This window comes from Gorilla gorilla, chromosome 23 (genome assembly GCF_029281585.2).
Source record: "Gorilla gorilla gorilla isolate KB3781 chromosome 23, NHGRI_mGorGor1-v2.1_pri, whole genome shotgun sequence".
Classification (NCBI taxonomy): domain Eukaryota; kingdom Metazoa; phylum Chordata; class Mammalia; order Primates; family Hominidae; genus Gorilla; species Gorilla gorilla.
The window spans coordinates 41403032-41429618 of record NC_086018.1 but is presented as its reverse complement, the minus strand read 5'-3'; the positions used below and the strand labels follow the sequence as shown (position 1 = coordinate 41429618).

Here is a 26587-nt window from a genome sequence, read left to right as displayed (position 1 = left end):
ACCACACCCAGCTAATTTTTGTATTTTTAGTAGAGACAAGGTTTCACCATGTTGGCCAGGCTGGTCTCAAACTCCTGACCTCAGGTGATCCACCAGCCTCGGCCCCACAAAGTGCTAGGATTACAGGCATGAGCTGCTGCACCCGGCCTCATTCATCAATTATTTATTGAGGCCCTACCTTTGCCAGGCACTGGGGCCTGGACACATAAATGGACAAAGACATGAGCAAAGTCCCTTTTGGAGGGGGTCTTCCAGGCCAAGAAAAAAAAATCCCACAAACAAATGGAAAGTCACAACCAAGACAGATGCTGGAGGAGGAGAGGTCCAAGGTGGATGGGAGAGAAAGGGGCACCTGCTCTGAGAGGTCAGGGAGGGTGACCAGGCAGGCACAGGCCAAGGAGGGGGCCCGGGCAGCGCAGGAGGGAAAGGCAGGGAGGCAGCCTCGGGAGCTGGCGGGAGCCCCCTTCCTGCTCAGCACAGCCGCCCGCCCGGGGCAGGAGGGACCTACCCAGCCACTCGTTGAACTTCTTCACCTCGCTCGGGAGCCCCAGCTCAGTGAAGTCCCCAGCGTGGATCAGCACGTCGCCGTACGGCATCTGGATGGGGTCCGTCCTCGAGTGGGTATCAGAGACGCAGACGAAGCGGGTGTAGCCTGGAGGTTTGGGGGCATCGTGAGGCACCGGGTCCACCCTGCAGGGAGAGATGACACTGCGGATCAGGAGGCCATGGAGCCGCGAGCCTGCGGGTGGTGTGTCTGCAGCCCCATCCACCACAGCTCACAGCCCCATCAATCCCACTCAGATCCACCAGACCAGGGACTGGACGCCCAGCCTTCCCAGGGGTCCACCCCGGCCCGAATCCTGACTTCTCTCATCTTTAGCCAGGCAAAGCGTGTTTGGCCCCCAAGCCTCGGTTTCCCTGCCTGTAACATGGAAACGTCGGGTTGGGGGGCTGTTGGGAAGGTTAAAGGGAGTGAGAAGTGGGTGCAGTGAGCATCTGCCCTCCGAGCTGAGGTGCTGCACAGCTTCCAGCCTTTTGTTCGTTATCACCCCCAGAGTGGCCTCTTCAAGATGTCTTTTATTTTCCCCTACTCACTTCCCTCCCATGAAGCTTTAGTACGGCATCACAGAGGTGCCGTACGTGTGTTTAGGTACCTCACATCCACCTCTGCTTTAGACAGAAGAGCAAGACGTTTTCTTCACTCCCCAAGCACCAGATTTTACCCCTTAGGGGCGCTATGGCCCCCACTGAAACCACATGGAGTAAAGCCTATGGTCGGGCGATGAGGACGACTGCCCGGGCTGTGCAGCGCACGTCCGCCATCGCAGGACAGCAGCACGGGAGCGGGAGTTTCAGGAAAACGTGTGAAATAAAGACCCTAAAGGAAAGGTGTCCATTTCTCAAAACTGTAAGACAGTGTGATCATTTCTAGACCAAGGGCCTTCCAGGGCTGTGTCAGAAAACACTCCCGGACTCAGAAGACCAGGCTTTCCACAGCCTGGGTCTGCACATCTGTAAAACGAAGCTACTTCGCTGAGCAAAAATAACATTTTAAAAAGCGGCATAAATGTAGGTTCTTGTGCCTCAGGAGCCTATCGTGGCCCTCCCGTCTGACAGACGAGGATGCCAAGATCCAGCCGGGCTGAGCAGGCAGCCCTGGGCACCCCAGTGCAGAAATGTGGACGTGGGCTAAGACCCTGGCTCCCGGCACCCCGTGGGCTAAGACCCCAGCTCTCCATCCAGTGCGGTCTCCACTACACGTTGCCTCCCCAGGTGAACGGTTTTACCAGGCTCAAAACTCTTAAAAACAACGCAATGACATTTCAACAAGCAGCTCTCTCCAAATGAGTATGCTGCTCGAGGAGTTGTGTTTAAATCTAATTATGCGGCAAACCAAAAGCGGTGCCATATCAGTTACATAAATACTTTTAAAGACATCTTTCTAATTATCCTTTTTTTTTTCAGACAATATACTTCGAAGAAATTTAATTAACACCTTACGAGAGACGTGGGTTCAGCATGCTAATGTGCAGGGCGCACTAGCGCGCTCCATCCGCCGCAGCCGGAGGCGCCGAGCCAGCCTCTCTCCCCACCACGATGCTGCGGCGGGAGCGCGCACCCGGGGCCCCTTCCTGGGGGTTGCTAGGCCTAGGGAGAATCCCAGTAAGTCAGAGCTGGGCTACGCTGGGAGGAAAATGAATATGAATCCGATGATGACCAACCAGGGAGGTGCTAGGAGCTTTTCCTCTTCTCCTCCATTCACTCATTCACTCATTCACTCATTCACTGAATACAATACATCCTGAATGACTACCGTGTGCCAGCCCTGAGCTCAGCGGAGGGCCACAGGGATGAACCAGGCTGACCCCTGCTCACAACAAGCCCAGGGACTGATGGTGGCAGCAGATTTGGCCAGACGATGACAATACAGCCAGCACCTTTGACAGGGCAGCAGAGGGGACAGGGCCCAGAGAAGGCTCTAACCTGGCCTGGGGTCTTCTGGAAGCTTCCATCAGGGGTAGTGTCTGAGCTGGTCTGGAAGCTGAAATCTCCTTCCCAGAAATTCCCACCACTCTTCTGTCCTCTGGGGCCCCCAATGACCCCCACTCCCCATGACAGACAGCTGGTGTGACCTACATACCCTGCCGCCCCCACACACACAGCTGATCAGACCAAGGGCAGCCAATTGCTACTGGGCTACTGGCCTGGCACAGGAATTCAAGTGAGCCAATCAAATTCATTCATTCATATTCTCTCCCTCTCTCTCTCCTCCCTTTCTCTCTCTTTCCCTCTCTCTCTCCTCCCTTTCTCTTTCCCTCTCTCTCCTCCCTTTCTCTCTCTCTCCTCCCTTTCTCTCTCTCTCCTCCCTTTCTCTCTTTCTCTCTCTCTCCTCCCTTTCTCTCTCCTCCCTTTCTCTCTCTCTCCTCCCTTTCTCTCTCTCTCCTCCCTTTCTCTCTCTCTCCTCCCTTTCTCTCTCTCTCCTCCCTCTCTCTTTCCCTCCCTCTCTTCCCTTTCTCTCTCTCTGTGTTTGTCTCTCTCTCTGTGTGTCTCTGAGGTTTTGAAGATGTCATAAGGTGGCAAAGACTAAGTCAAAGAGACAAAGAGAGATGAAGACGGGAGAGACAGGGAGCACAATGCCACCCCCGAGCTGCTAGGGCCCCGACAGTCTACCCTCTGGGAGCCCTGCCTAGCAGAGGAGCCCTAAGAGGGCCTCAGCTCCCGCCCGCCACCAGCCAGCCAAGAGCAGTGCGGTTCTGAGGACTCTGGTTGGGCTGGGCCTGCTGCTGGAGCCAGAGATCTTTAATTAACTCCACTCGTATTTCCCTGCACCCCGAGGCTTCTGGAGCACAGCGAAGATGCAGACCTAGTCATCCCCAGAGAAAGAAATAGACTCTCATTTCCCGACACAGTCCCCCAGCTATTTGGATTGCAACAAATGCTCAACTTTGAAATAGTAACAACAATAATGATTTCAATGATCCCCACGCATCAAGAGCTCATTATGTGCTGGGCACGTTACAGGCAGTGGCTCTCTTCACCCTCATAATGACCATCTAAGCAGGGTACTATGGGTAGCCCCATTTTACAGGTGAGCAAATTGAGGCCCAGAAAAGGCTGACTTGTCCATGATCTTAGCTACAGGAGTTGGTGCAGCTGAAATTTGAAGCTGGTTTTTGGGTCCAGAACTCACACCAGGCTGGACTATTACCAGGCTGGACTTCATTTCATTCAATCAACCTATGGACAAATCTTACTGAATGCCTCTCAATGCCAGGGACATGCTTGGTATAAGGATACATGTGTGTATCCTTATACCTGTGTATATCCAGAAACCTGACTATGTTTGCAAGTGAAGGAAAGAGCAAAAAGAGTCAAAATATGGAGAAAGAGGCCAGGCACAATGCCTCACGCCTGTAATCCCAGCACTTTGGGAAGCCAAGGCGGGCGGATCACTTGAGGTCAGGAGTTCAACACCAGCCTGGCCAACATGGTGAAACGTCGTCTCTACTAAAAATATAAAAAATTAGCTTGGTGTGGTGGCAGGCGCCTGTAGTGCCAGCTACTCTGGAGGCTGAGACAGGAGAATCGCTTGAACCCGGGAGGTGGAAGTTACAGTGAGCTGAGATCGCACCACTGCACTCCAGCCTGGGCAACAGAGTGAGACTCTGTCTAAAAAAAAAAAAAAAAAAAAAAATTAACAACAACAATAGAAAGAGACAGTGAACAAGAGGGCATAATTTGAAGATCCAGCTATACCTGAAGCTAGACCCAAACTTGAAATTCTTAATATGGGCCAGTAGACTCCTTTTCATCCTTAAGGCAACTTAAGTTGTGTTTCTGATACTTGCAATGACAATGAAAAGTTAGTCCATGCCCAAGCTCCCAGCTACTAAGTTAAAGAGTGGAATTTAAACCCAGGACTTCACAACAGGAATCTGGGCATCTCATCTCAACACTTTGTGACCACAGGAAAAAAAAAAAAAAAAAAAGTGCAAAATGGTTCTCAGTGACATTCTGCAGGGACCAGAGATAAGACGTGGAAGCAAAGGCTTCTTATTTCTTGGAGCCAAACTCAACTTCCCCAAAGCTTCTGCCTACTGGGGTGGTTCTGAGACCTGACACCCATCTCCAGCTCTCCCCAGCCTACACCGATCTTCTTCCCATGGGATTCCTGGCAGCAGGAACAGCACAGAGGAGAGAACACAGCCTCCGACGCCAGACCGCAGGCTGGCACCCCAGCTCAGTGACCTCCTCCTCGCTGTGCCCCTGGACCCCACCAGGCTCCAGCCCTGCTCTGTAGGGTGGGGACAAGCCACTCCCTCTTTGTCATGTTGTGAGAACTTCACCAACCTTCACAGCTGGAGCCCTGATGCCAACACCCCTGCAGTGCCCTCTGGATCCTGCTCTTGGTTCTTTCTCTCCCATAAGCCACTGGTTCTGTGCAAGTGCAGTTCCTGGTGCCAAAAGCCCAGAGAGGCATCAGAAGCAGAGGCTGTTACCCCTCGTAACCCTATTCCTGCAGAAATGGGGTGCTCTGAAGGTCCAGGCAGGGACAGCTTCTAACAACTCATCCAGCCGTGTGACTGGGCATCAGCCTTTCCTTTAGTAGGAAAGGACCTCTAGTCCCTTCCTTTCATTTTACAAATGGGGAAACTGAGGCCTGGGGAGGCGCAATGACTGGCTGGATCAGCATCACACAACAACTGCCCCAACCCCTTGCCCAGTGCTCTTCCCACAAAGCACTGCGTCCAAGGGGACCCTGGCCACAGGACCCTCCTGCATCCCCACACCTGTCTTCCTTCCCACATCCTGGCATCTGCTCTTGCTGGTCCCTCTTCCTAAAGTGGCCCACTCCACAGAGGGCACAGTGCAGCTGGTCCTCCACACCCAGGGATTATGCCACCCCCACCCCCACAGAAAGTCCTCCGTGATCCCTGACACTCCTTCTGAGTCTTGCCGCCTGTCCTGTTCTCACTCTCTTCTCTTTCCTGCTTCCTATTCCCTGTGCTAGGCACCAGGCATGCAGCTCCATGCTTGTGGAGGGGAGAGATGCTTGGGAAATCCTCCCACAAATGAATGTGTCAGCACAGACTGAATCAGGTGCGACAAAGCGTGCGCCACAAGGCCCAGCGCTGAGCACCTAGAGCTGGAGCGGGAAAGACTTCCCTGAGGTGGTGACACCTGGGTGAGATCTGAAGGAGGAGTCAGTGCTCACAGGGCAAAGAGCTGGGATCAGAGGGAACAGCATGTGCAAAGACCTGAGGCAGGAGGAAGACTGGAATGTTTGAGAAACTGGAAGCAGCCACCGCATCTGTTGCCCAGCAGGACAGGATGAGAGCCAGGCAGTGCCGGGGTGTGAGTCCTCCCCACCTGCTTTGCTCCTTGTCCCCCTCCCTGCACTCCAGGCTGAGCTCCATGTCTCCAGGAGCCTCTCAGTGTGTGGACAGGCCAAGGAGCCACACAGCACTGGGTGGGAATCCCAGCTCCCCACACTCACCTTCCAAAACCTCAGCATCCTCATCTGTAGAGAGGGTGTCCACACTGACCTGGGACAGCAGGAAAGGCCAGGAACAAGGCACAAAGGGACTACTCTAGGCCTGGCACGCAGCTGTGGGCTTCCATCCCACTCTGCGGTAGCTTCAAGGACCCGGTGCAGCCTGAGGGGCTCGAAGGGCCTTTAAGCGATGACTCAAGTCTCTGCCATAACGACTTTTAAAGGTCAGAGAGGAGTTGCTGTGCCTGGTGCCATGGCCCTGGGGACTTCAGTGAGAGCTCCAGGATAACCCTGTCCCCCAACACTCACTCTTGCCTTCTTACTGACCACCAGGCCAGTGGTCCGCCTACCCACCCAGAGCAGAAGGGCTGGGCCTGGAAGAGCCTCCTGAGACCCCCATAGGGTTTATCAGTCACCGGGGCAAGGAGTCTTCAGCCTTGCTCACAACCTAGAGGCCCAGCTCCGGAGATTCATTACCCAAGCAAAGGCGGCCTCGTCACCAGCAGGGTCTCTGGGGGCAACTGCATAAATCACAGGACTCAACCAGAGGCCATGTTTGGACTGTCATTGTTGTTATTAAATATAAATTGTGGATTTATTAAATAAGGCTCCCTCGCTCCCTCACCCCGGAGACAAAGCCCAGGGTGGCGACAAATCACATGTCGGGAAGTGGCAGCCATCCCCCCAACGCTCCTGGGAGGGAGCAGCCGACTCGCCATGGAAATCCATTCAGCCACCACCAGCAGCCTGCATGCTTCCGAGCTTGGGGTGTGGAGTCTGAATGAAGGGGCAGTGGGAGGCAGCAGCCCCCTCATCCCTGTGCCCACCCTGGCTTTACCCAGCTGTGTGCTAAGTTGTGTTTCAAAGCTGGAGCTCGGAGCATGCTCCCTCCAGGGCCCCACCCAAACCCCAGCTGCCTCGGAGCCAGCAGAAGCCGGGAACTCTCCCCTCTGCCGGAGGTGGTGGTGCAGAGCAGTCCAGGATGGGGTGGGGCAGGCCAGGTGTGAATCCTTGCGGGGCCTGCTCCAGCTCCCCAGCTAAGCTCCTTCTCCATAGCACTTACCATCACCAGCATCACACGCTTTCATGACCATCTGCTAACTGCCTGCCATCCACTGGATGTAAGCTCAGCACAGGCAGGGGTGCCTTCGATCACTGCTGGGTCCCAAGCACCTCACCAGGCCTGGCACGTGCTACCAATGCTGAATGCGTGCTGCCCACTGTGCCTTCTCTATGAGGATTTAACTATTTCATCCCCAGTATATTACGGTGCACAGCATTTTTTTCACCTCCCCCCACCCCCGAGAACCAGTTTTCACCCCTTGGAGGTGCTGTTTCCTCCACTGAGAATGCATGGACTAGTGTCACGGGGGGTGAGGACCAGTTTTCCGAGCTATGCAGAGCGCATGCGCCATCCAAGGAGGGCGGCACGGCAAGGGGAATTTCAGGGGAAGATGTGGTCCCTCGACCTGGAGTAGCCAGCTCCAGGTTGGCGAAACTGAGGCACCAAGCAGCATGAACCCCATCCAAGCAGGCAAGCTCAGCGCCCAAGGTCCTAAACAGTGAGAAACTCAGCAGCTCACAGACATCCCAAATGCGTGAATGAATGACTCAACAAATGAATGAATGGCCCTGGGTTGCTCAGTTAAATGGAGTAGATCACCCCCTCTCATTCAGTCATTCACCACCCACCCTCAGGATGCAGCCCAGCCTGCAGGGGCCTGTGGTGTCTCCTGCATGCCCCCAACCCCTGCTGCCTGCCCAGCTGGGCCTCCGTACAGTTCTCAGAGACCCCTGTCTTCTAGCCACCTGCAGGCTCCGACCTGCCGCCCCTTCTGCCTGGCCCACTTCCTCCTCACACTCTCTCCCAACTTGCTATGCCTATTCCTCCTGCTCTGGCCTTCACCTAGAAATTACCCAGTTCTCCAGGGGGTCTTTCCTGGATCCCTTGAAACTGGGAAGCACCTCCTCGGCCCCCACTCTCTGTCTTCCTCTTTCCCTGGTTCTGTTCTCTGACTAGGAGCTCCCTAAGTGTGTGCCTGGCCCAGGCAGGGGCACCGTGATTGACAGCTGTCCATGGTCCCACTGTGTGTGGTGCTGGGACCCTCACAAACCCCACCTGCCCTGGGAGGCCTTGCTGCTCTCTCCTTGCCCACTGGGCAGGAGTTCAGCCTGGCCTCCCGGGACCTCAGGCTCAGTCACCTCTGACCCACCCAGCTGGAGGATGACCCTCACCAACAAAAGACAAAACCCAGCCCAGGGAAGGCCCCCATCCCTGCAGCCCCTCCCAGGCCTCAAGTCTCACAGACCCAGGAGCGGCAAGCCTGAGGCCCGGGGCCTTCCTTCCTGCCCAAACCCGCCAATCGGGCTCCAAAAACAGAAAACCAGAGGCAGCAGCCCAGATAGAAATCTACCAAAAAATAAAACAGGCAGCCACAGGCAACACTAGCCCTGTGGCCCCACACGGAGACAAGCATTTTCCTGGGCAAGTGCCACTGGAAGAGGGCGATCCCCGCCTGGAGCCTGCGGCCCTGCAGAGCCCTTCCCTGCACCTCTCTCTCCCCACAACAGAGGCCAGGCCTGAGGGAGGCCGCACAGGGACGGGAGGTCGCGCCCTCACACACACCCCACCAGGCCAGGGTTTGGAAACCCCCTCAACTCCTTCTCCGAGTGGTCCGAGGGACAGCGGCTGGGATGCCACAAGCACCGCTGCCCCAAGATGGAGATCACAGCCCCAGAGGCGGCCCAGGGCCTGGACCATTTTTGGGGCACCAGACCCACAGGCAGTCTGGAAGGCTTCCCGTAGGCCCTACAGCACTGGATCAGCCCCTGTCATAGCTCCCCCCTCCCTGTGCTGTCACCTCCCTGCTCTGCAGGGGTCATCCCTCATCCAGACCCAGCTTGGGGGTGGGCACCCAGAGTGGCCGGGTGAAGGTACAACAGCCAAGGGGACAACGGCCTCCGCTCTCAGGCAGAAGCATGAACATCCACACACATCACAGCCCGAGGATGCGGGAGGCCCAGCAAGGAGAGCCCCGGGCTGGACTCAGGAAGCCTGGGTTCAAGTCCAGCTCTGGCACCTGCCAGCAGGGTGGGGCACCTCACAGGCCTGGGCCCCTGGTTCCTCACCAGGTAAGCTCTGTCGTGCAGGGCTCATGGGAGGAGCAATGGGGATAAAGGAGGAGGGGGGCTCCACGAACTCAGGGAACCACCCAGAGCAGGGCCAGGAGCTCGACCACCTCTGGAGCCACCCCAAGCTACCCACAGCTTTCCAGGTCCTCGGGAAATCCAGAGAGGGAAAGGCTGGCCCTGCACACAGGCATCAGGACAAGTCCTCCTGCTGCTCACGGGGGCCTTGAGTCTGTGTGCTCCCCAGGGCCTCACTGCTTGAGCACCCCCAACGCCCCGAGGGGCAGACAACAGAATCCCCCAGTCCTTTTGGAAAAGCATCTCTGCTTTCACAAGAGAAGCACAGGGTCTGGACAAAAGGAAGGGCAGGGAGGGGAAACAAGGAGCCCAAGACTGGTGTCCTAACCTGCCATGGGGCTTGTGGCGAGCCCCTTCCCCTCTCTGGGGCTCGGTCTCCCCATGTGTACAATGAGGAGCGTAAATCAGACCAGGGGTCCCCACCCAAGTGCCAAGAAAGGGATCTGGAATGTGGCCCCCGCCAGACGCTGCCAGGAGGACATGTGGGCCTGGGGTTTCCAGGCCTTTGGGTTTTATAAAGTGAAGCCAGAAGTCTGGAGTTTTCTGTGCATCCACCTCATCTTTAAATATTTGTAAAACATGCTCCTGGCCAAGTGAAACAGGACTGCGGCCAGAATCGGCCCACAGGCCATCCATCTGCAACTTCTTGCCGGTCCCTCCCAACTCAGAGCCCCGATGATCCTAGGATTCCAGAATTGTTGCAGTCAACAAACATTCAATGCTTGTTACAGTGCCCCCAGAACCAGGAGGCACCCAAGACCATGCACCCACCCCAGGGGGCCGTCACCGCCCCCACCCCCACCCCACCGGTCCCACTTACATCTGCACATGCGGTGGCTGGAAGCGGCCCTGGTTGATGTTGTAGAAGGTGAAGGCCTGGGTGGGGTTGGAGCTGTACTCGTCCACCTCGATGATGAGCCGGCTGTGCTGGTGCCGCCGAGCGGCCATCACGTGGGACTGGGAGAATGCCATGCCCAGGCCGCAGGGGAGGAGGGCCAGGGCCTCCGCCTTCAGGACGCCGGCATCCCACCTAGAGCGCCACATGGACCTCCGCTGGCCGCCCCGGCATCTCCCACCGCTGCCGCCACCGCAGCCCGGCCCCCCGCCAGACCTGGAAACAGACTGAGGAGACGGAGCAGAACCGTGCGACAGTTAATCTGTTTGGGATTTGCTTTATTTAATGTCAGATGAAGATTTAGAAAGAGGGAGAGGGTGGGGGGAGAGGAAAAAAAAACACAGTCGTACAGCTCAAAAACTCATTACAAATCTTTCCAACTCAGCAGTTTGATGAATATACTTTGGTAAAAAGAAAAGGGAAGGGAGGGAGGGGACAAGAAAAAAAAGAAAAAAAAAAACAACCCACAGCACTGTGGACGGATGCATGCATGGCTCAACGTGTTTAAATACTTAAGACATTTTTTTTTTCCTTCAACAAAATCCTCCCGAGCCTACAGGGTGACAGTGAGCTGGGGTAAGACAATGGCTGGTATTTTGTAAACAGGTGAGTTAAGTTTTACTTTTCAGAATTGGGGAATAGGAAGGATTCTCCTACAACCCTCCCCCATCCTCCACAGACCCCCAAACACACCCACATGGCCCCACGCCCACACCCCTGCAAGCCTGAGCAGGTGGAGACAGCACGGGCGAAAATTCCTCCCTCGACATCAATTTCATCTAAAGATATCTTTTAGTGGTGCCCTGAGAAGGGATTTTCCCAGACATAGATGGTCACATACCCACTGGCTCAGGGGTGGTAGTGCAGGTAGGGGCAGAGATGGTGAGCGAGGAGGAACCTTTTGCAAAAACCTCCTCCGATGCCTCACTACCGTCTCTCTCGTAAGGATCTCAGGAACCCTAATGTGCCCCGTCAATCTTTGAATTGCAGCTTGAGAATGCTGCAATATTTTTCAAATCTTTTTCACTGGGAAGTGCAGTTTGCATTTATATTTACTGGGCTTAAATATCCCTCCAACCGACCCCACCTTGGGGTCAGTGTAGAACTCTGTAGAAACTTGGAAATGCAGGCCCTGGGTGAGGCCCCATCCTACCCCAGCACACAGCACAACGGCCGACGCCTCGTTACTCAGACCATCGAGTTGTCTTGTTCCTTTTCATAATTATTTTTTAAACTGTGTAAATGGGAAATGCCTTGAAGACTTTTTGTCGCTGTTTTCAGTTTGGGTCATTAAGACCCTCCGACGATTCCTTTTGCGCTGTATTTAACCAAGGAGAAAATAACGTCATTTAAACTATTCCTGGACAGTCATATCGCAATCACATTAAATGAAGAAAAATCCCCTTTGCTTTGCGCTTGGAAGAAGAATCGACACAGTCAGAAAACAAATTAGATTAGGAAAATGACAAAAATTAGAGACTGGAGAACATTTTAATTACGTGCAAAGGAGAAATGGGTTATTAATTTTTTCAAATCTTGACCATCTCCCTAGAAGGTGAAATAAATAGCAACATCCTCCTTCTCCCACAGACCTCTAAAGACACTTCCTGATTCCCAAAACATATCCCTCTTCTCCACCTGCAGAGACAAGGGGGAAAAAAATCTCCCTTTTCCTGGGGACACACTTGCGCCATTGTTTGGTCCTATGGGTTGTTTCAAAGTGAACTGGCTCTCCCTGCAGGTGCTATGCAACAGAACTGTAGGTGGGGGAGCAGGGGCCTGCACCCCTCTTGTCTGTAACTGCTGCCCGGCACCCAGAAGGCCTGGGAAAGGCCTCAGGGCACCAGATGCCAAGTTCCAGGACGCTGCATACTCTGAGCCAGGCCCGCCCAGATCTGGACAGGGGTCAAGCCCCAGCATGGCTGACTTGCTGTGTGACCTTAAGCCAACTTCCTAACTTCTCTGAGCCTCCAGCTTCCTCTTCTAGAAGACGGATTTGAGGCCCGGTGCAGTGGCTCACACCTGTAATCCCAGCACTTCGGGAGGCTGAGGCGGGCGTATCACGTGAGGTCAAGAGTTTGAGACCAGCCTGGCCAACATAGTGAAACCCTCTCTCCACTAAAAATACAAAAATTAGCCAGGCACTGTGGTGCACACCTGTAATCCCAGCTACTTGAGAGGGTGAGGCAGGAGAATTGCTTGAACCCAGAAGGCGGAGGTTGCAGTGAGCCGAGACAGCGCCACTGCACTCCAGCCTTGAGACTCTATCCCAAAAAAAAGAAAGAAAAGATTTGATAGTAGCAATGCCACCTCCTGGGGGTTGTGCAGGTTAAATGAAGAAGTAAGCAGGAATCCTGAGTACAATGCCTGGTGGGTCCCATGCGCCGGCTCACCTCAGCTGTGATGGTCACAGTCACTATTCTGCTCAATTTGATCCTTGCATATTGAGGAGCTGCTGTCAGCAGGTGCTGCCTGAGTACTGGACACCCTTGGTACGAGGGTGTCAAGTGCGAACCAAGGGGCCAGTTCCAGGAGCAAGGGGTGCCAGACGGGCCCTGGAGAACTCAAATATTTCTCAAATGCAAGCTGACCACATCACATCCCTACTTGAAATCCTTGCGGTGGCTTCTCTGATAAAATCCCTTGACCATAAGACCCTGCATGGTCTGGCCCTACGACTGGTCTGGCCTCTACTTGAGCCACACAGGCCGGCCCCTGGTGGCCTCTTGCACCTGGAGGCCTACAGCTCACAGGGGCCATGCTCTTGCTCAGAGCCACACAAGTCCAACACTTTTTGAGAGTCTTCCTCTGTAATGCTCACCACTAAGAGACAGATATTGATGCCCATGTCTCACGTTTGACAAATGATGAAGGGTACATCCCACAGAAGTGACGTCTCATTGCACAGAGAGTAGGTGGCAGGGCTGGGCCCCCAGACCTAGCTGCCTGGCTTCCGGCTCTGCCCTCCTCTCCCGCTGGCTGAAGCTGACACCCTTCCTCTCAGCAATGCCGGGGTGTCCTCGGAGAGGCCTGGATCTGGGGCCTTCATTTCAGGGTCCCAGCAAGAGCCCGGATGTCCCCTGAGGGCAGGGTCGGGCTCCCCCCTTGTGCACCCCATGTGTCAGCTCCGGCCCCCAGCAGCTCTGTGACCCTGAGCAAGCGGCTGAACCTCCAGAGGCTCTGTTTCCTCTTCTACAAAATGGAAAGAAAAACAGTCCCTACCTTGTAGAGTCATGAATATTCAATGAGATGACACATGTAAGCTGCTGATCACAGAGCCTAGCACACAGTAAGTGGTCAATACATGTTAGCTAATATTATTGTTATAACATGATCACCCCACGGCCTATCACAAATACTTCATCAGTAGTATTAGTGGATGGATGGAGGCAGGGAGGGAGAAACGGATGGATGGAGGCATGGATGCAGAGACGATGAGGGGACAGAAGGACATACAGAATGTCTGGAGACTTTGCCTGGTGCCCAGCAGAGGCTTGGCAGAGGGTGGGTGTCAGGAGAGCTTAGCTGAAGACCGAAGAGTCGCTGCCCCCTCTCCATCTTACCCACCTTGCATATCCAGCAAGGAGGCTGCCAGGCTGGCACAGCCCTTGTGAAAAGGGGTTCCAGGGGCCCCCACCCGTCTTTGCCCCAGAGGAGCAGGCGCTAGCATGCAGACAGCCTGCAGTCGAGGGAGAACCGCTCTGCACCAAAGGGACTCAGCCGGGAAAGGCAGGCGGCAAGGCTCCTGGAGGCGCTCCGCGCTGAAATGCTGCATTTCACATAAAGGGGGTTCGCAACGGGCCCTGCTCCGAGAAATCCGGGAAACTGGAAACGCAACGGCTTCTTTTAATGACCATTTAATATTTATGGAGCCGCAGCAGCACGTTAGCCACCGTGCGAGGAGGCGAGCATTCTCCCCCGTGCAGCCGATCCACGGAGGAGGCGCAGCATCTCCCAAACAAACAGCTTTGAGCTAGGAAGCGTTCACACCCGGTCCACAAAACAGCACAGCACGCGAGCGATGCAGTGGTGCCCCGGGACCCGCCGCAGGGAGACCGCCTGGGCTCCCAGCCTGGCTCTCAGTCCAGCGGAGTGACCTTAAGCAAGTCATGCATCCTGATGGGGCTGCAGATGCCTCCCCAAAATGGAACTACGGGGGAGGATGGATGGTTGGAATGAATGAATGAACGCATGACTTATTCAACAACCATTAGCCACGGCCCTACATGCTCTCCCTGTTCCAGGTGCCGGAAAGGGCAATGGAAAAACAAAGAGGCTCCTGCCCTTGAGGAACATGGGACGGGGTAGGGGCGGGGACAATAAGGTAAACAAAGAATTAAACAGAAAAGACACTTTCAGCTAATAATCAGTACCTGGAAAAAGACAGAACAGGGTGATGGTGTGACTAAATTGGGTGATCAAGAAAGGTCTCTCTGGGCTGGGCATGGTGGCTCACACCTGTAATCCCAGCACTTTGGGACGCCGAGGCAGGAGGATCACCTGAGTTCGGGAGTTCGAGACCAGCCTGACCAACATGGAGAAACCCTGTCTCTACTAAAAATACAAACAGCTGGGCGTGGTGGTGGGCGCCTGTAATCCCAGCTACTCAGGAGGGTGAGGTAGAAGAATCACTTGAACCGGGGAGGTGGAGGTTGCATTGAGCCGAGATCGTGCCTCTGCACTCCAGCCTGGGTAACAGAGTGAGACTCCATCTCAAAAAAAAAAAAAAATGTCTATCTGAAGCGGCATCACCTCACACACCAATGACACCCCGACCTGGGGAATGAGAACCTGGGCAGAGGGAGGGGAAGTGCTAAGTCCCTGAGGCCTGGGCGGCCTGGATAAGTGGCCTCACTCTTTCGTTGTCATGGATCACTGGCATGCTTATGCCGTGGAGGACAGCCTGGACTCTGAAGTCAGAGACAGCGGGGTTCCCATTAAATTCCATCTCAGGCTGCTGAGCGGTGGGACACTGGGAAAGTCACTCAACCTCTCTGTTTCCACTTCTTCAGTGGTCCCCTTGAGGGGTTACAGAGGGGCTGGAACGAGCCTTGTACCTGCCCATAAAGGCCCAGTGAACCCAGAATGGGAGACTCCAGGTCCCCCCAGCCTAGCACTCCTTGAAAAATTCCCTCTGGTTCTAAGAGCTTGCTTTTCCAAAGTCTGATTCTCTTATCAGATGGTTTCTCTTTCCGTTTTCCTCTCAGAGACATTTATTTGTTGTTCCTTGGGTACTGTGAGTCCAGTGAGGCCAGGGTGCTCCAAGGAGAACCTGGGTGTCAGCCAAGACACCAAGGAGCAGGTCCCATTTGACGCCAACTGTATGGAAAGCTGGTGTCTAGGAAAGAGGTCCGACTCCAGGCCCCACCTCTCTGTGCCTCTCTCTGACCACCCCCCACCCCCAAACTTGTCTGGTCTCCTGGCGGTCTTGACCCCCCATCACCATGGTCACACCACACCGGCCTCCCGAAGGAATGTCCTAGAACTCACCTCTGCCCGTGCCATTCCCTCTGGCACACCCAGCACCCTCTAGAGCAGCTGCCGCCCTCAGGTGAAGCTCAGCACCTCAGGTCAGCTCAGGAGGCTGCACCTGGCCCCAGCCCCACTCCCGCTTCTCAGGCCCGGCTCCGTCATGCAGGCTTTCCCTGGCACAGAGGGGGTCCTGTCTTGAAGCCTCCACGAATGCTAGTCCCTCTGCCCAGAAGGCCCTGCACCCAACCCCACCCCTGCATTCACCCTCGTTTCCTGACACAAGCCCACTCAGTCTCAGGAAGGCTCAGAGCCTCAGAAACACCTTCCCTGACCTCCCCTGGCTGGGTCAGGAGCCTCCACCCACAGCCCCCAAGGCTTCCTGTAACAAAACTCCCAACACACAGTCGGCTTTTTATCTGAACTGAATGAAACGCCAAAGAATAAAATGATATGTGAATGAATGAATGAATGAGAGAAACTACACAGGCCTTTGAGTCTGACAGCAGGACTCAAAAGCAGCTTTGCCCCCACTTAATCTTGGTTTTTCATCTACAAACATGTGGATTCTCAATCCTTCCTTCCTGGGCTGCTGGAGCACTGAAGGACACAGGAGATTCAAAAGCCCCTGCCAGGGCCTAGCACACAGGAGGTGCTCACTCCATGTCTCTTCCCCTCTAGTTAGAAAGTTCTGATGAACTCAGAAGCTCCCCAGGGAAATTTCAAGAATGCAGAAGGGATTTTCAAGCAACCCCTCCTCTCCTGCCTGAAAGCCCATGGTGCCTGGCCCCTTCCTTCTCGCCCCACCGAGTAAGACTCTGAGGCTTTGACTTCCCAGGGAGTTGTGGCTGGACACGTCCACTACAACCCACCCTCGACTCGTTTTTCTAGGCAAATTCTTCACCACCACCCCCATCTGGACACTGCAGGGCACTGGTCAGCCCCAACGCACCCACTGCTGCTCCTGCTCTGGGCCAGATCCTGTTCTGGGAGCCACAGGACCCAGACACGAAACTAGCCCTCCAAGGGCTCAGACCTGGCGAACCAGCCAGGCAGACAACAGACCTCCTCAGAACTCTATTTTGAGGAGTTGCAGTGGAGGGGGTCTGTGGGCCCCTAAGAAGGCCCCCACCAAACAGCGAGGCCAGCCAGTGTGTGCTGAAGGCCCAGGAAGGAGAGAGAGAGAGGCCTTGGCTCACACAGAGCATCTCAGCAGCAGATGAATTTTTGCAAAAGAGATGCTTGGATCATTCTGGTGGCCCCTCTCTGTCCGAAGATGTGTGAGGAAGATCTTGGAGCATTGCACTACCAGAGGAGCTGCTGCCCTGCAGACCAAAGATAGATTTTGCTTCACTGTGTGACTTGAAGCATCACTTCCAGCCAACACAGGCCTCTCAAAGTCAGCGCAGGCCCAGGACAGCCCCAGTTCACATCTGCTGTCCCTGTGCCACTATTACCAGCATCCTCTCCGGCTCTCGAAAGTGCTCTCGTTTGGAAGGGAAAGGCCACTCTGATCAAAGCCAGTGCCAGGCCAGTAACGCAGCCATCCCCAGAACCCACCTGTGTTTCTCTTCCATTCATCGGCAGCTCTTTAACAATCACTGGGGGGCTAGCATAATATGGTGCTGTCCTGGGTCCAAAACTCGGATGACAGTCAATGAGCACACAGAAACGACTGTCTTATTAAGCATGAGAAGCTTCCAGAGAAACATCTCCCCCAACAGCCATCCCCGCTGCGGCGTTCTGAGGAACCCCACCTTGGAAAGCTTTCACCAGGATCCTAGACGCACCTTGGCTCCGTCTCCTCTTGGGGCCTTTAACTGAGAGTAGGAGCGACTGAATAGCCCCAGCCTCTCTAATGGGACAGCCAAAAGTGCAGCTGCCTGTCTTCAGGCCGGTGGCTCAGGGCGACGCAGAGAAAAAGCCAGCTTGGCTCAGCAAAGGCAGTGCTTACTAGGGCTTTTGTTGCAATGTGGCGAAATGTCACAGAGAAACCACACTAACCCTTCCTAAGTGGTCCCTGCAAGCAAAATGCAGGAGATAATATTTAACAGAAAAGTACCAAGGTGTGGGGGTCTGGGGAGAATTGTTTTACAAGCGACAATTCCCACACAAGCTCAAAAATCACTTTTAAATCATATTTTCTTTCCTTGTTTTGCCTCTGCTTGAAAATATGCAATTGATGAGCCCATAGTAGAAAATGCCATAAAAGGAAAAAAAAAAAAAAAAAAAGCAGAGGGACTCAAAGGAAAAGAAGCAAATACCCCAACGGGAGAAAAAAAATCAGACCTCGTCCCACCACGTCCTAAAATGACAGACCTTTGTGTTTGATCTCCTTCCCAATCAAGTGTGGGATCCCAAGGAAAAGAAACACTGGCCAGCAGCTGGTATTATCAGCTAAGTTGAATAAGCTGATGAGCTCAGTAGACGAAGGAATCCACAAATAAAGTGAAAATTAGCCCCTATTCCTTGCAAAAGGATCAACCACAGTGACTTTAAAGCATTTACCACTTAAAAACCTTTTAGCTGGGCCCATTTTGAATTATGACTACATGATTTTAAATTACACTTTCTAATTCCTCACCACCGCCACCCCCCAGCAGTCTCTGCCGCTTCATTTTCCAATTATGTACTTTTATTTCGGAATATGAAGAGTGCTACTTACTGGATCATGTCCTGTCTGCCACAAATAGCTGCTCACTTATTCCTTTAATTTTAGCTATGAATGCAGTCGGCTCGCCGGGCTTGTCTTCAAATTCTGAATATTCTCCGTTCCCATTGCACAGAACGAGCCCCGAGACGCAAAGAAACACACAAAGCTCGGGCAGAGAAATATGTTTGTAAACCAGTGCTCCACTCCATAAATTATTATAATTCTTGGTGCTTTCTATATCCATCTAGCAGATCAGCGATCACATAAATAATAGCAAGTGGACTGATTTTTCTTCTGCAAAGTGCTACGTCCTAGTTTTCAAAATAAAGCACTTGGAGAGTCACGTATCTATGGAGTTGAAATGGGAAGCTGTTCAGATCTGTTTCAAACATGCACACAGACATATCCACACACAAAAGGAAATAGGAGGTAAATGTGTAAAACTCAGCATCGTGTCCCCTTCCCACTTATATATCAAGTCACACTCAACAGGAATGGGGGTTTAGCACATAGATGGCTAGGAAGGGGAAGAGGCTAGAGGGCTGTGGTTGCTCAGCATTCAAATACAATTTGCAAAGAAAGTAAATGTGGATTTACAGTTCTTGTGGAAATCTATTAAACAGATGTCACTGAAGCATAATCAAATCAGCACTATGGCAATTCTACACTTAAGTCTGATATTGGGGTTTTGCCATTTTTATGATCAGTTCAAGTGTATGTTTTGTGATGGTGCGGGAATTTGCAATTAAGGATGAAACCTCCCAAGTATGATCAATTAACTAATGTGCCTGAATGACAAACTTACAAATGCAAAACTCCATTCTCACCAGCCCCTAACCACTGCGCCGTGCAGGGAACCCAGGGCAGAATAAGGGTTGGGGGAGAGAACCTTTGCCTCTTCTGTGAACACTGAAACACTAAAAAGCGCTTTGTCAGGAAGAAGGGAAAGGCAGGTTGCAGGAAGGGATTACATTTCTCAGGTAGCCAGTGCAATATATTTTGCAGGCTTGCAGACTGCAGCACTGTCCGGAAAATGCAAAAGAATGAAATGAAGGGGAAACGATGAGAGTGTTAGAAATTGGAAGCAGGCATCATTTTCTCCTTGAAGTGATGAAATTAGCATGGGCGATGCCAAAAGTCTCTTCGTGTGCATCAACGCTGAGCCTCACATCCTTCTTGGAAGGAGGAGACGGGAATGTGAAGGTGGGCAACAGACAAGTCACATTTTATAGAAACAAACTTTCAGGTGTAGACTGGGGTGGTGGAAAGAGGAGCCTACTCATCCCTGGCTTTGAACTGGACGCAGAGCAGAGTCAACCAGAAGGGAGAATTTTATTTATTTATTTTTTCCCGCAGCTGCTTCTATTTATGATGACGACCTGGTTCTGACGTTAAGCTGGCCAAGTTCAGGTCCAAGAAAATCCCCCACAGAGTAATTCACGAAAAGGCCTGAAAAGGCCACGGAACACCTCAAATCACAATTTGATTTCAAAATTAATACCCATAATCTCAATTTGTTATGATTTTTTTATGAAATTGGGCTGCCCTCATTGGTCACAGATATTTTAAGTGGAAATAAAGTATAACTAAGTCTTGTCTCATTAGGGGGAAAAAAGTCAAAATAAAGTAAAACATTTGTGTTGGCAGCAGACCTGTCAGGTCACCAGGGAGAACCATGGTGAATCAAATTAACTGAGAAGCAATTTATACCTTTCCTCCAATACCGCCCCCAAAAAGGGGTCTCTTATTTTTTCCTGTTGGGTTTTTTGTTTCTTTCCTTTTTTTTTTTTTTTTTTTTTTTTTGCTTTTGACATTTTAGTCACCTCTTCAAACTCAAGTCAGACAACTTCAGTGGCAGTCTGGAAGGGATGCTCACTGATGGTCTCACTACATGGGGACATCCACACAGCAAGAACGAGGGCTGCAGGGAATGGCTTTCGGAGTGCCCCAGGCTACACTAAACGGTTCTTGCTGTGGGAAACAGTCCCTTCATCCCCTCTTCTCCCTGCCACCCCCAAGTGTTGGACACTTCTGGTCCTAGAGGGTGAGGCGCCCAGGCCAGAAGGAAGGCCCCTACCTCTTATCGGAGGTGCCATTGACTTTGATCTGTGGGTATGGAGGGAGCCTGAGAAGCTATTCCCAGGCCTCTGCACCTGGGGAGCCCTTTGCCCCAGGACCCTTGCTCCAGAGGGGCAGGCAGACAAAGGTACTTATTGCTGAACGGAAAGATCTCAGGGAGAAGAAGAATGGAAAGGGGGAATTCGTGAAAAGACCCTTTTTTGTTCCCGGTGAGGGAGGGGCGATGGGAGAGACATGTCACATTGTCACATTAAAGACTTTGACAGACAATCCAGGGATAACGCAGAAATTCCACCCTTAACTGCAGCCTGATGCAACTTGAAAGGCATTAACTAACCTCCACTAATTGCATGTTTTTCTGTGCATAATATTTACTTGTTAAAAGTCTTTGCCTGGCTGATTAATTTCCTCTGCCCCGGTATTCATGATCAGTTCACAGGCCTGAAATTGGGAAAATGAAGTCATTCTGATAGATTAAAAGATGCTTGCACTTTGGGGAGGGTTTTCTTTTTTTCCAGAAGTCCAGACCCGCACCCAGAATGCTGATTTTTCTCCTTAATGCTGCCCTTCACGGAATCCCAGCGACCACCGTCATTCCTCAAACAAGCAGAGAGAGATGCGTCCTGTATAAAGTGAGCATACCAAGGCCCGTACTGCCTAGTTGGGAAGATAGCAAGTTCAAAGAAGAACAAATGAACTTAAGCCACATTCATTGGATGAAGATTTAAGAGTCTCACGGGTGAGCTGGGAATTTATTAAAAGCAGGCTTTTCAAGAACGATGATTCCCTACATCAGTCTGTGTATTCCTGACAGTTGGGGCTCAAGTAAAACACCCTAAAATTCTTATTGTTCGCCTAGATCTAAACCTGTCCTATCTGTCCACAGGCACAGCCCACGGGGCATCAGCCAGGGTGGATGTGAGTGATTCTAAGCGTACCACGGGGTGGTTACATGAGAGGTACCTCCTCGGCCATGTAGGTGACTCTCTGAACCCATCCACATCACCAGTACAGGGGCTTCATTCAATCCAGGTCTTCCGAAATTCCTGGGGCCGAGAAATAAATAGGAAGGCAGTCCCACACTGAAACACTTCCGAACACACGATTAAGCCTCCGTGACTGGATTATCGCCTTTTGCCTAGCCATCGCCCAATTAATGTACCTCCAGTGAGCAAGCACTAGAATCGATGGAACCATTCCACCGAAATCCATCTCCAGAAAAAGATTTTACAAGTGTTGTGGGGCTGCCACTCAGAAAGCCAATTTGCAAGGAGCCCAGCACGGGGAAGCGCAGTTTATCATGCGTGGTTCCCACACAGAGGGTCCCTGAAGACTGCGCCTGGCTCCAGAATGCCTCCCTAGCACCACAAGCTCAAACGCATTGAGGTTCTCCCCTGCCTCAGCCCGGCCGAATCCGTCAGCACCCTCCCAAAATAGTCTCTTAGAGCCCTGGCTCCTGTACACCAATATCTGGCTTCCGACTGGACGTGGCAGTCAGCTGGTGGCCTCTCCAACATCGCCCTGTGCCAGGTTTCTCACCAAGTTGGTTTAATTTTTTTTTTTTTTTTGCAAAGTCCAGTCAGATTATTGACAGTGCCTGTCTGCCTGACCCGCCCCCGCCCCCCAGCGCCGCAGATCCCTGCTAACAAGTCTCCCACTGCCATTCAACTCCCGTGAGCCAGCTCCGCCATTCAACAGCCAGCCCACTTTTGTTCCCCCAGTTTAATTTCATAATTGTTTGCCACTTAACAAGCTCTCCTCTGGGCCATTCAATAGAGCAGGGGAAATGGGGATGGGGAAGGCAAAGAAACTCTGGGAGAGGAGCTGGGAGCCAGGCCAGCCCAGCACTGGGGAAGAGACATCCCAGAGAGGTCAGCTGGACAGGGGTGGGGGCCAGTTCCGGAGTGGAGCCTCCTGACACCAACTGGGCCACCCAGCTTGAGCCCGGAGAGGTGGGAGGGAAAGGAGCAGGGTGAGTTCCGAAGGCCAGGCCGGGGCCTGCCAGACTCCTGGGCACATCAGTGCTCTGAATGACACGCCTCTGGCCCTGCCGGGGTGAAGGGAGACGGCATGAATTCACGCTCCCCTAACATGTCCCAGAACAAACACACAGGAGACAGAACTGCTCCTTAGTTTGGGCATTCCATGATCAACATTCCCTTTGAGGGCTGGGACCTGTCTAGGTAGCCACTGAATCCCCTGGCCGAGCACATAGCAGACAGGAATAAATATGTGTTGAGTGAGTGGATGGATGGATGGATGGATGGGTGGAGGGGAGGGAGGAATGAATGGATGGAAGGAAATGGATGAAGTTTCCAGCAATACCTAGCAAAAGTGGCCACTCGGCCAGCGTTCGTTCCCCATCTCTTCCCCCCTAAGTGCCAGCAGGGGCTTGGCAGCGCACACAGTAGGCTCTCTACAAGCGGGGGCTGCTATTGTTACCACTATCATCATCACTGGCACTCCACCAGCCCGCTGCTTCCACCAGCTACTCCGCCAGCAGCAGCAGCGACTGGCGAGCAAGGGAAAAGTTTCGCTGACCCCGCGGCCCCAGCCGGAGTCCCGCGCCCTGGCGGAGCCCCCTCCCGCCGGCGCCCGCTAGGCAGGCGGGGCAGCTGGGGTGCCCAGCCCGCTTCCCGCACCCGGCAAAGGCGGCCAAAGTAACTTTGCGGGCGCCCCCGCGCAGCGCCGCGGGCGTCGCCCAACGCCTGGAGAGGGTCCCGGCCGCGCCCCGCGCCCCGCGCCCGGCCTCCCGCCCGCGCCCGCTGCGCCCCGCCCGCCTCCGGTCCTACCTGGCCCCGGGCTCCTCTTCGGCGGCCGCGGCGGCTGCGAGCAGCAGCGCGCACCGAGGGAGGCAGGGGCTCCCGGGAGGGAGGCGCGCAGGGGCGGGGGCTCCTCCGGCGGCGGCCGCCTCGCCGCGCGTCCGAGGCTGCAAGTGGGAGCCAGACTCCTCCTTCGGGGGGCGGGGGGCTCCCCGCGCCCCCTCCGCCGCCCGCCCGCGCGCCGCGAGGCTCCGAGCCTCCTTGGCTCCCCCCGCCCGCCGCCGCCCGCCTCCCCACGCCCGCCCTCCCCGCCTCCCCGCGCCCGGCCGCCGGGAGGGGCGCGCTCGCGGCCTCGGTCCCGGCCCCTGCGCCGCCACCCGCCGGGGCCCCCGCCAGGCCCGCCAGGCCTCGGCCCTCCGCCCCCGCCCGGGCTCGGAGCCCGCATCCCGCTGCGGAGGGACAGGGAGCGCGGCCGCGGGCCTGGACGCGGGAGGAGGAGCGGGGCCCGCGCTGCGGAAAAGGGAGGGGGCCGCCCCACCGCGCCCGGCGCCCCTCTCCGCGCCCGCCCCCAGCCCCTGACCGGGCCGCGCGCGGGCTGGGCAGGGAGCGGGGCGGGGGCGCTCTCACCTCCGGATCCGTGGCCTCCGCAGCGGGCACCGCGTGCAGGGGCGTGCGCGGCTCCTTCCGGGGCGCCGCAGCCTTCGCCCGAGGCCCGGACCCCCTCCTGGGGCCGCCGGGGCACCCTTCTGTGGGCCCCTCCCGCCCGGGGTCTGGAAGGTCCCCCTCCGGAGACGGAGACACTCTGACCCCAGCTCCCAGTCTGAATAGGTCGGGGTCCTCCTCCTGGGCCACCATCTCTTCCACTCGGGAGTCCCAGGTCCCCAGTCCCGGGCACAGCAGGTAGCCTGCAGCGGCCGGAGCCCCAACGGGACGGGTAAACAAGTCAGGAACTCAGACCGCGCGACACCCAGTGTAAAGAGGCCCTGCCTTGCTGGGAAGAGCGGAGACCATCGCCTTCAGTGTGGGGGTTACCCTGGGGAGTTTAAGGCCCTGTGGCTTCCAGTCCCTTGCCACGGGTGGGACGGGGGTTCCAGGGCCTTGTATAGTTAGGGTGCAGATCACTCTGGCCTGGGCCTCCCAGACTGCAAGGAAGATGAAAAGGGGCTGTGGCTCCTCAGAGGCCCAAGGCCCCTCAACAAATGCTTGTGGGTCTCCCTTCACCAACACACACATCACACCATCCCCAAGGACACCCTCTGCGGGCCCCTCAGGCCTATTCTGCCCCTGAGGACTGCTATCTGGTGTGGCTTCCTGGAGGTGGGGACAGCCCAGTTGAATGAGTGTATGCCAGGAGAGAAGGCCTGGAAAAGACATCCAGGCCGAGGGAATGCGGCATGCAAAGGCCTTGGCATGTGAGTTCATTGGGGCTAGAGACAAAGGAAAAGCAAGAGGAGGGAAGATGAGGTGGCAAGGCTGGGAGTGAGGGAACAGAAGCCAGATTGGGAAGAGCCTTGGATAGACTTTTTCAGGGGCAGTGGGAGCCATAGAGGGTTTTTGAGCAGGGCTGTGACTTGGTCACGTTTATCTTTTTACAGCTTGTTCTGGCACCTCTAAAGACAGAGGTAGAGGGGGAGAGGCTGGGCTATGGAGGGAGAGGATGGAGGCCTGGGGCCCTCAAGCCAGAGATGGGGGGCAAGGGCTGGCCGAGGGGTCCTGAGGCAGTCACCCCCTCCTGCTTCCTTGTCTTTAGACCCCAATTTTCTCTCAGGGAATCCCAAACTCAACCCGGGAGCCTCTTTCTCCTCCTAGGCTACAGGCTTCCTGAGCACGGTGACTTCGAGGGAGGTGAAGGAGAAAACTGTCATGCCTGCCTGGGAAGGCGGCTTGGACTCAGTGTCTCAGCAGACCCCACCTGCCGCCTGCCCGGGACAAAGCCACAGCTTGGCTGTGGCCTCTGGAGATCGCAAAGGACAGTGACAAATGTGCCTTCCTGGTCCCTGGGTCGAGAGCAGAGGTTCCTGTGACACTTGTCCTCCAAGGCCAGCTTCCTCACCACCTCCAGTCCTACCAGAACTACCCTCAAGTCCCAGACATCATCTCTTACCTTCCCAGGGTACACATTTATTGAGCATCTACCATATTCCTGGCACTCGGCACTTGCTTTGAAGCCAAGCATGAGCTCTCCACCAGAGGGACCTGGTGCTACCTGCACCACCCAGTCCCAGGCGCGGAGCTCTCAGCTTGACCCACACTGTCTCATGTAGCCCTCATGCCTCCCCTGGGCCAGGCTGCATCCCAGAAGTCAGCCTTCCCAGCGCCTAGTGCTGCATCCCACAGGGCCTGGCACTCTGTAGGTGCCCAGGGAATGGTCCCTAAAAGATGAGGAAATGAGGAGTGTGGGATGGGCAGGATAGACCCACTCCTAAAAGAGCAACGATTCTGGCAAACACAGCACACATTCTGCTTTTGGAAAAATTTAATAACACAGTGGCACTTGTTCATGGAGACTAATAGAAACACCACACAATCCCACACTGCTAAACCAGCCAGGAGATGGCTCGTTCTGCTGGAAAACATTTCCTAGGCGCCTACTACGTGCTGGAGGCCAAGGCAGAGAAGGAAGAGAAGGAAGGCACTCTGTCCTGGGAGAAGCAGAAGGTCAGCAGATACTCATGACACCGGGGAGAAGAGGGCAGCCCAGGGCAAGAAGAGCAGCACATGCAGCCAGGACACTTCAGAGGAGGCAGTGTGTGTGCTGCAGAAGAATCTAGGGATAAATGGGAGAGGGGCAGCCGGGCAGAGGGACCAGCCTGTGCAAAGGCTCGGAGGCTCCAAAGTGCATGTGCGATATCCCCTGGCCAAGAAACTCACCTTCCAGAAAGGCGTCCTGAGGCAGTAACTGCAGGCTGTTTATAGCAGCCCAGAAGTGAAAGCAACCTAAATGCCCAGCCAGAGGGGATCCGTTTTTTAAATCCTGCTATGTCTGGGGAGTTTCAAATAGCCAAGTCCTGTTGCTGAAATGCCACATGGGAAAATGGGCTCCATGCTCACCACCCATCCCGTGAACGAGCGAAGCAGGTTACACCAGAGTGTGCCCGATTCTGTGTTTTGAAAAATGAAAAAATAGAGGGAAAGAGGAGAAAGAAGTCAGGAAGTAAATACAGCAAAATTTCAACCCGGATAAGATTCTGGGTGGGGGTTGGGGGAGTCTACTTTATTTATGGGAATTTTTTGTCTCCTACTTTCCCGCGATCATCAGGATGTCACGAAGGATGGTGAGTGTGGGGCATTCAAGGAGGGATGTGGGGTGTGTGGGGTCCCTGCAGGGCAAGGGCTGGGATGAGCTGGAGGCCTGTGTGGCTTCGCTGACAGAGTGACCTAAGCTTTCATGCCTTCCTCGGGTCCTTCATGGTGACTGGCTCACAGCCAGCATGCCAGAAATGTTATTAATCAGCAAATATCCACATGCACTGTTTTAGGCCCCAGGAATCACTCTGGCAGAGAAGGGCAGAGGAGTTCAGAGGACA

The 26587-nt window shown here is 54.5% G+C and overlaps 1 protein-coding gene across 4 annotated transcripts in view; it reads right to left on the bottom strand.

Moving 5' to 3' along the window:
- The window catches only part of MPPED1 (metallophosphoesterase domain containing 1), a 93676-nt gene extending 69895 nt beyond the window's left edge, over positions 1-23781 (bottom strand). The window contains exons 1-3 of one of the 4 annotated variants that reach the window (XM_055374823.2): positions 23688-23781; positions 10023-10324; positions 509-690 (exon numbers count right to left, since the gene is read on the bottom strand). In XM_055374823.2, coding sequence (XP_055230798.1) covers positions 509-690; positions 10023-10246 — 406 coding nt within the window. In that variant the 5' untranslated portion in view covers positions 10247-10324; positions 23688-23781. Of the gene's footprint in view, positions 1-508; positions 691-10022; positions 10325-18231; positions 18865-23090; positions 23521-23687 lie in introns of those variants that run through there. The other 3 variants (XM_031005597.3, XM_031005598.3, XM_063704728.1) reach the window with 3 other exon arrangements.
- Positions 23782-26587: the final 2806 nt, after the last annotated feature.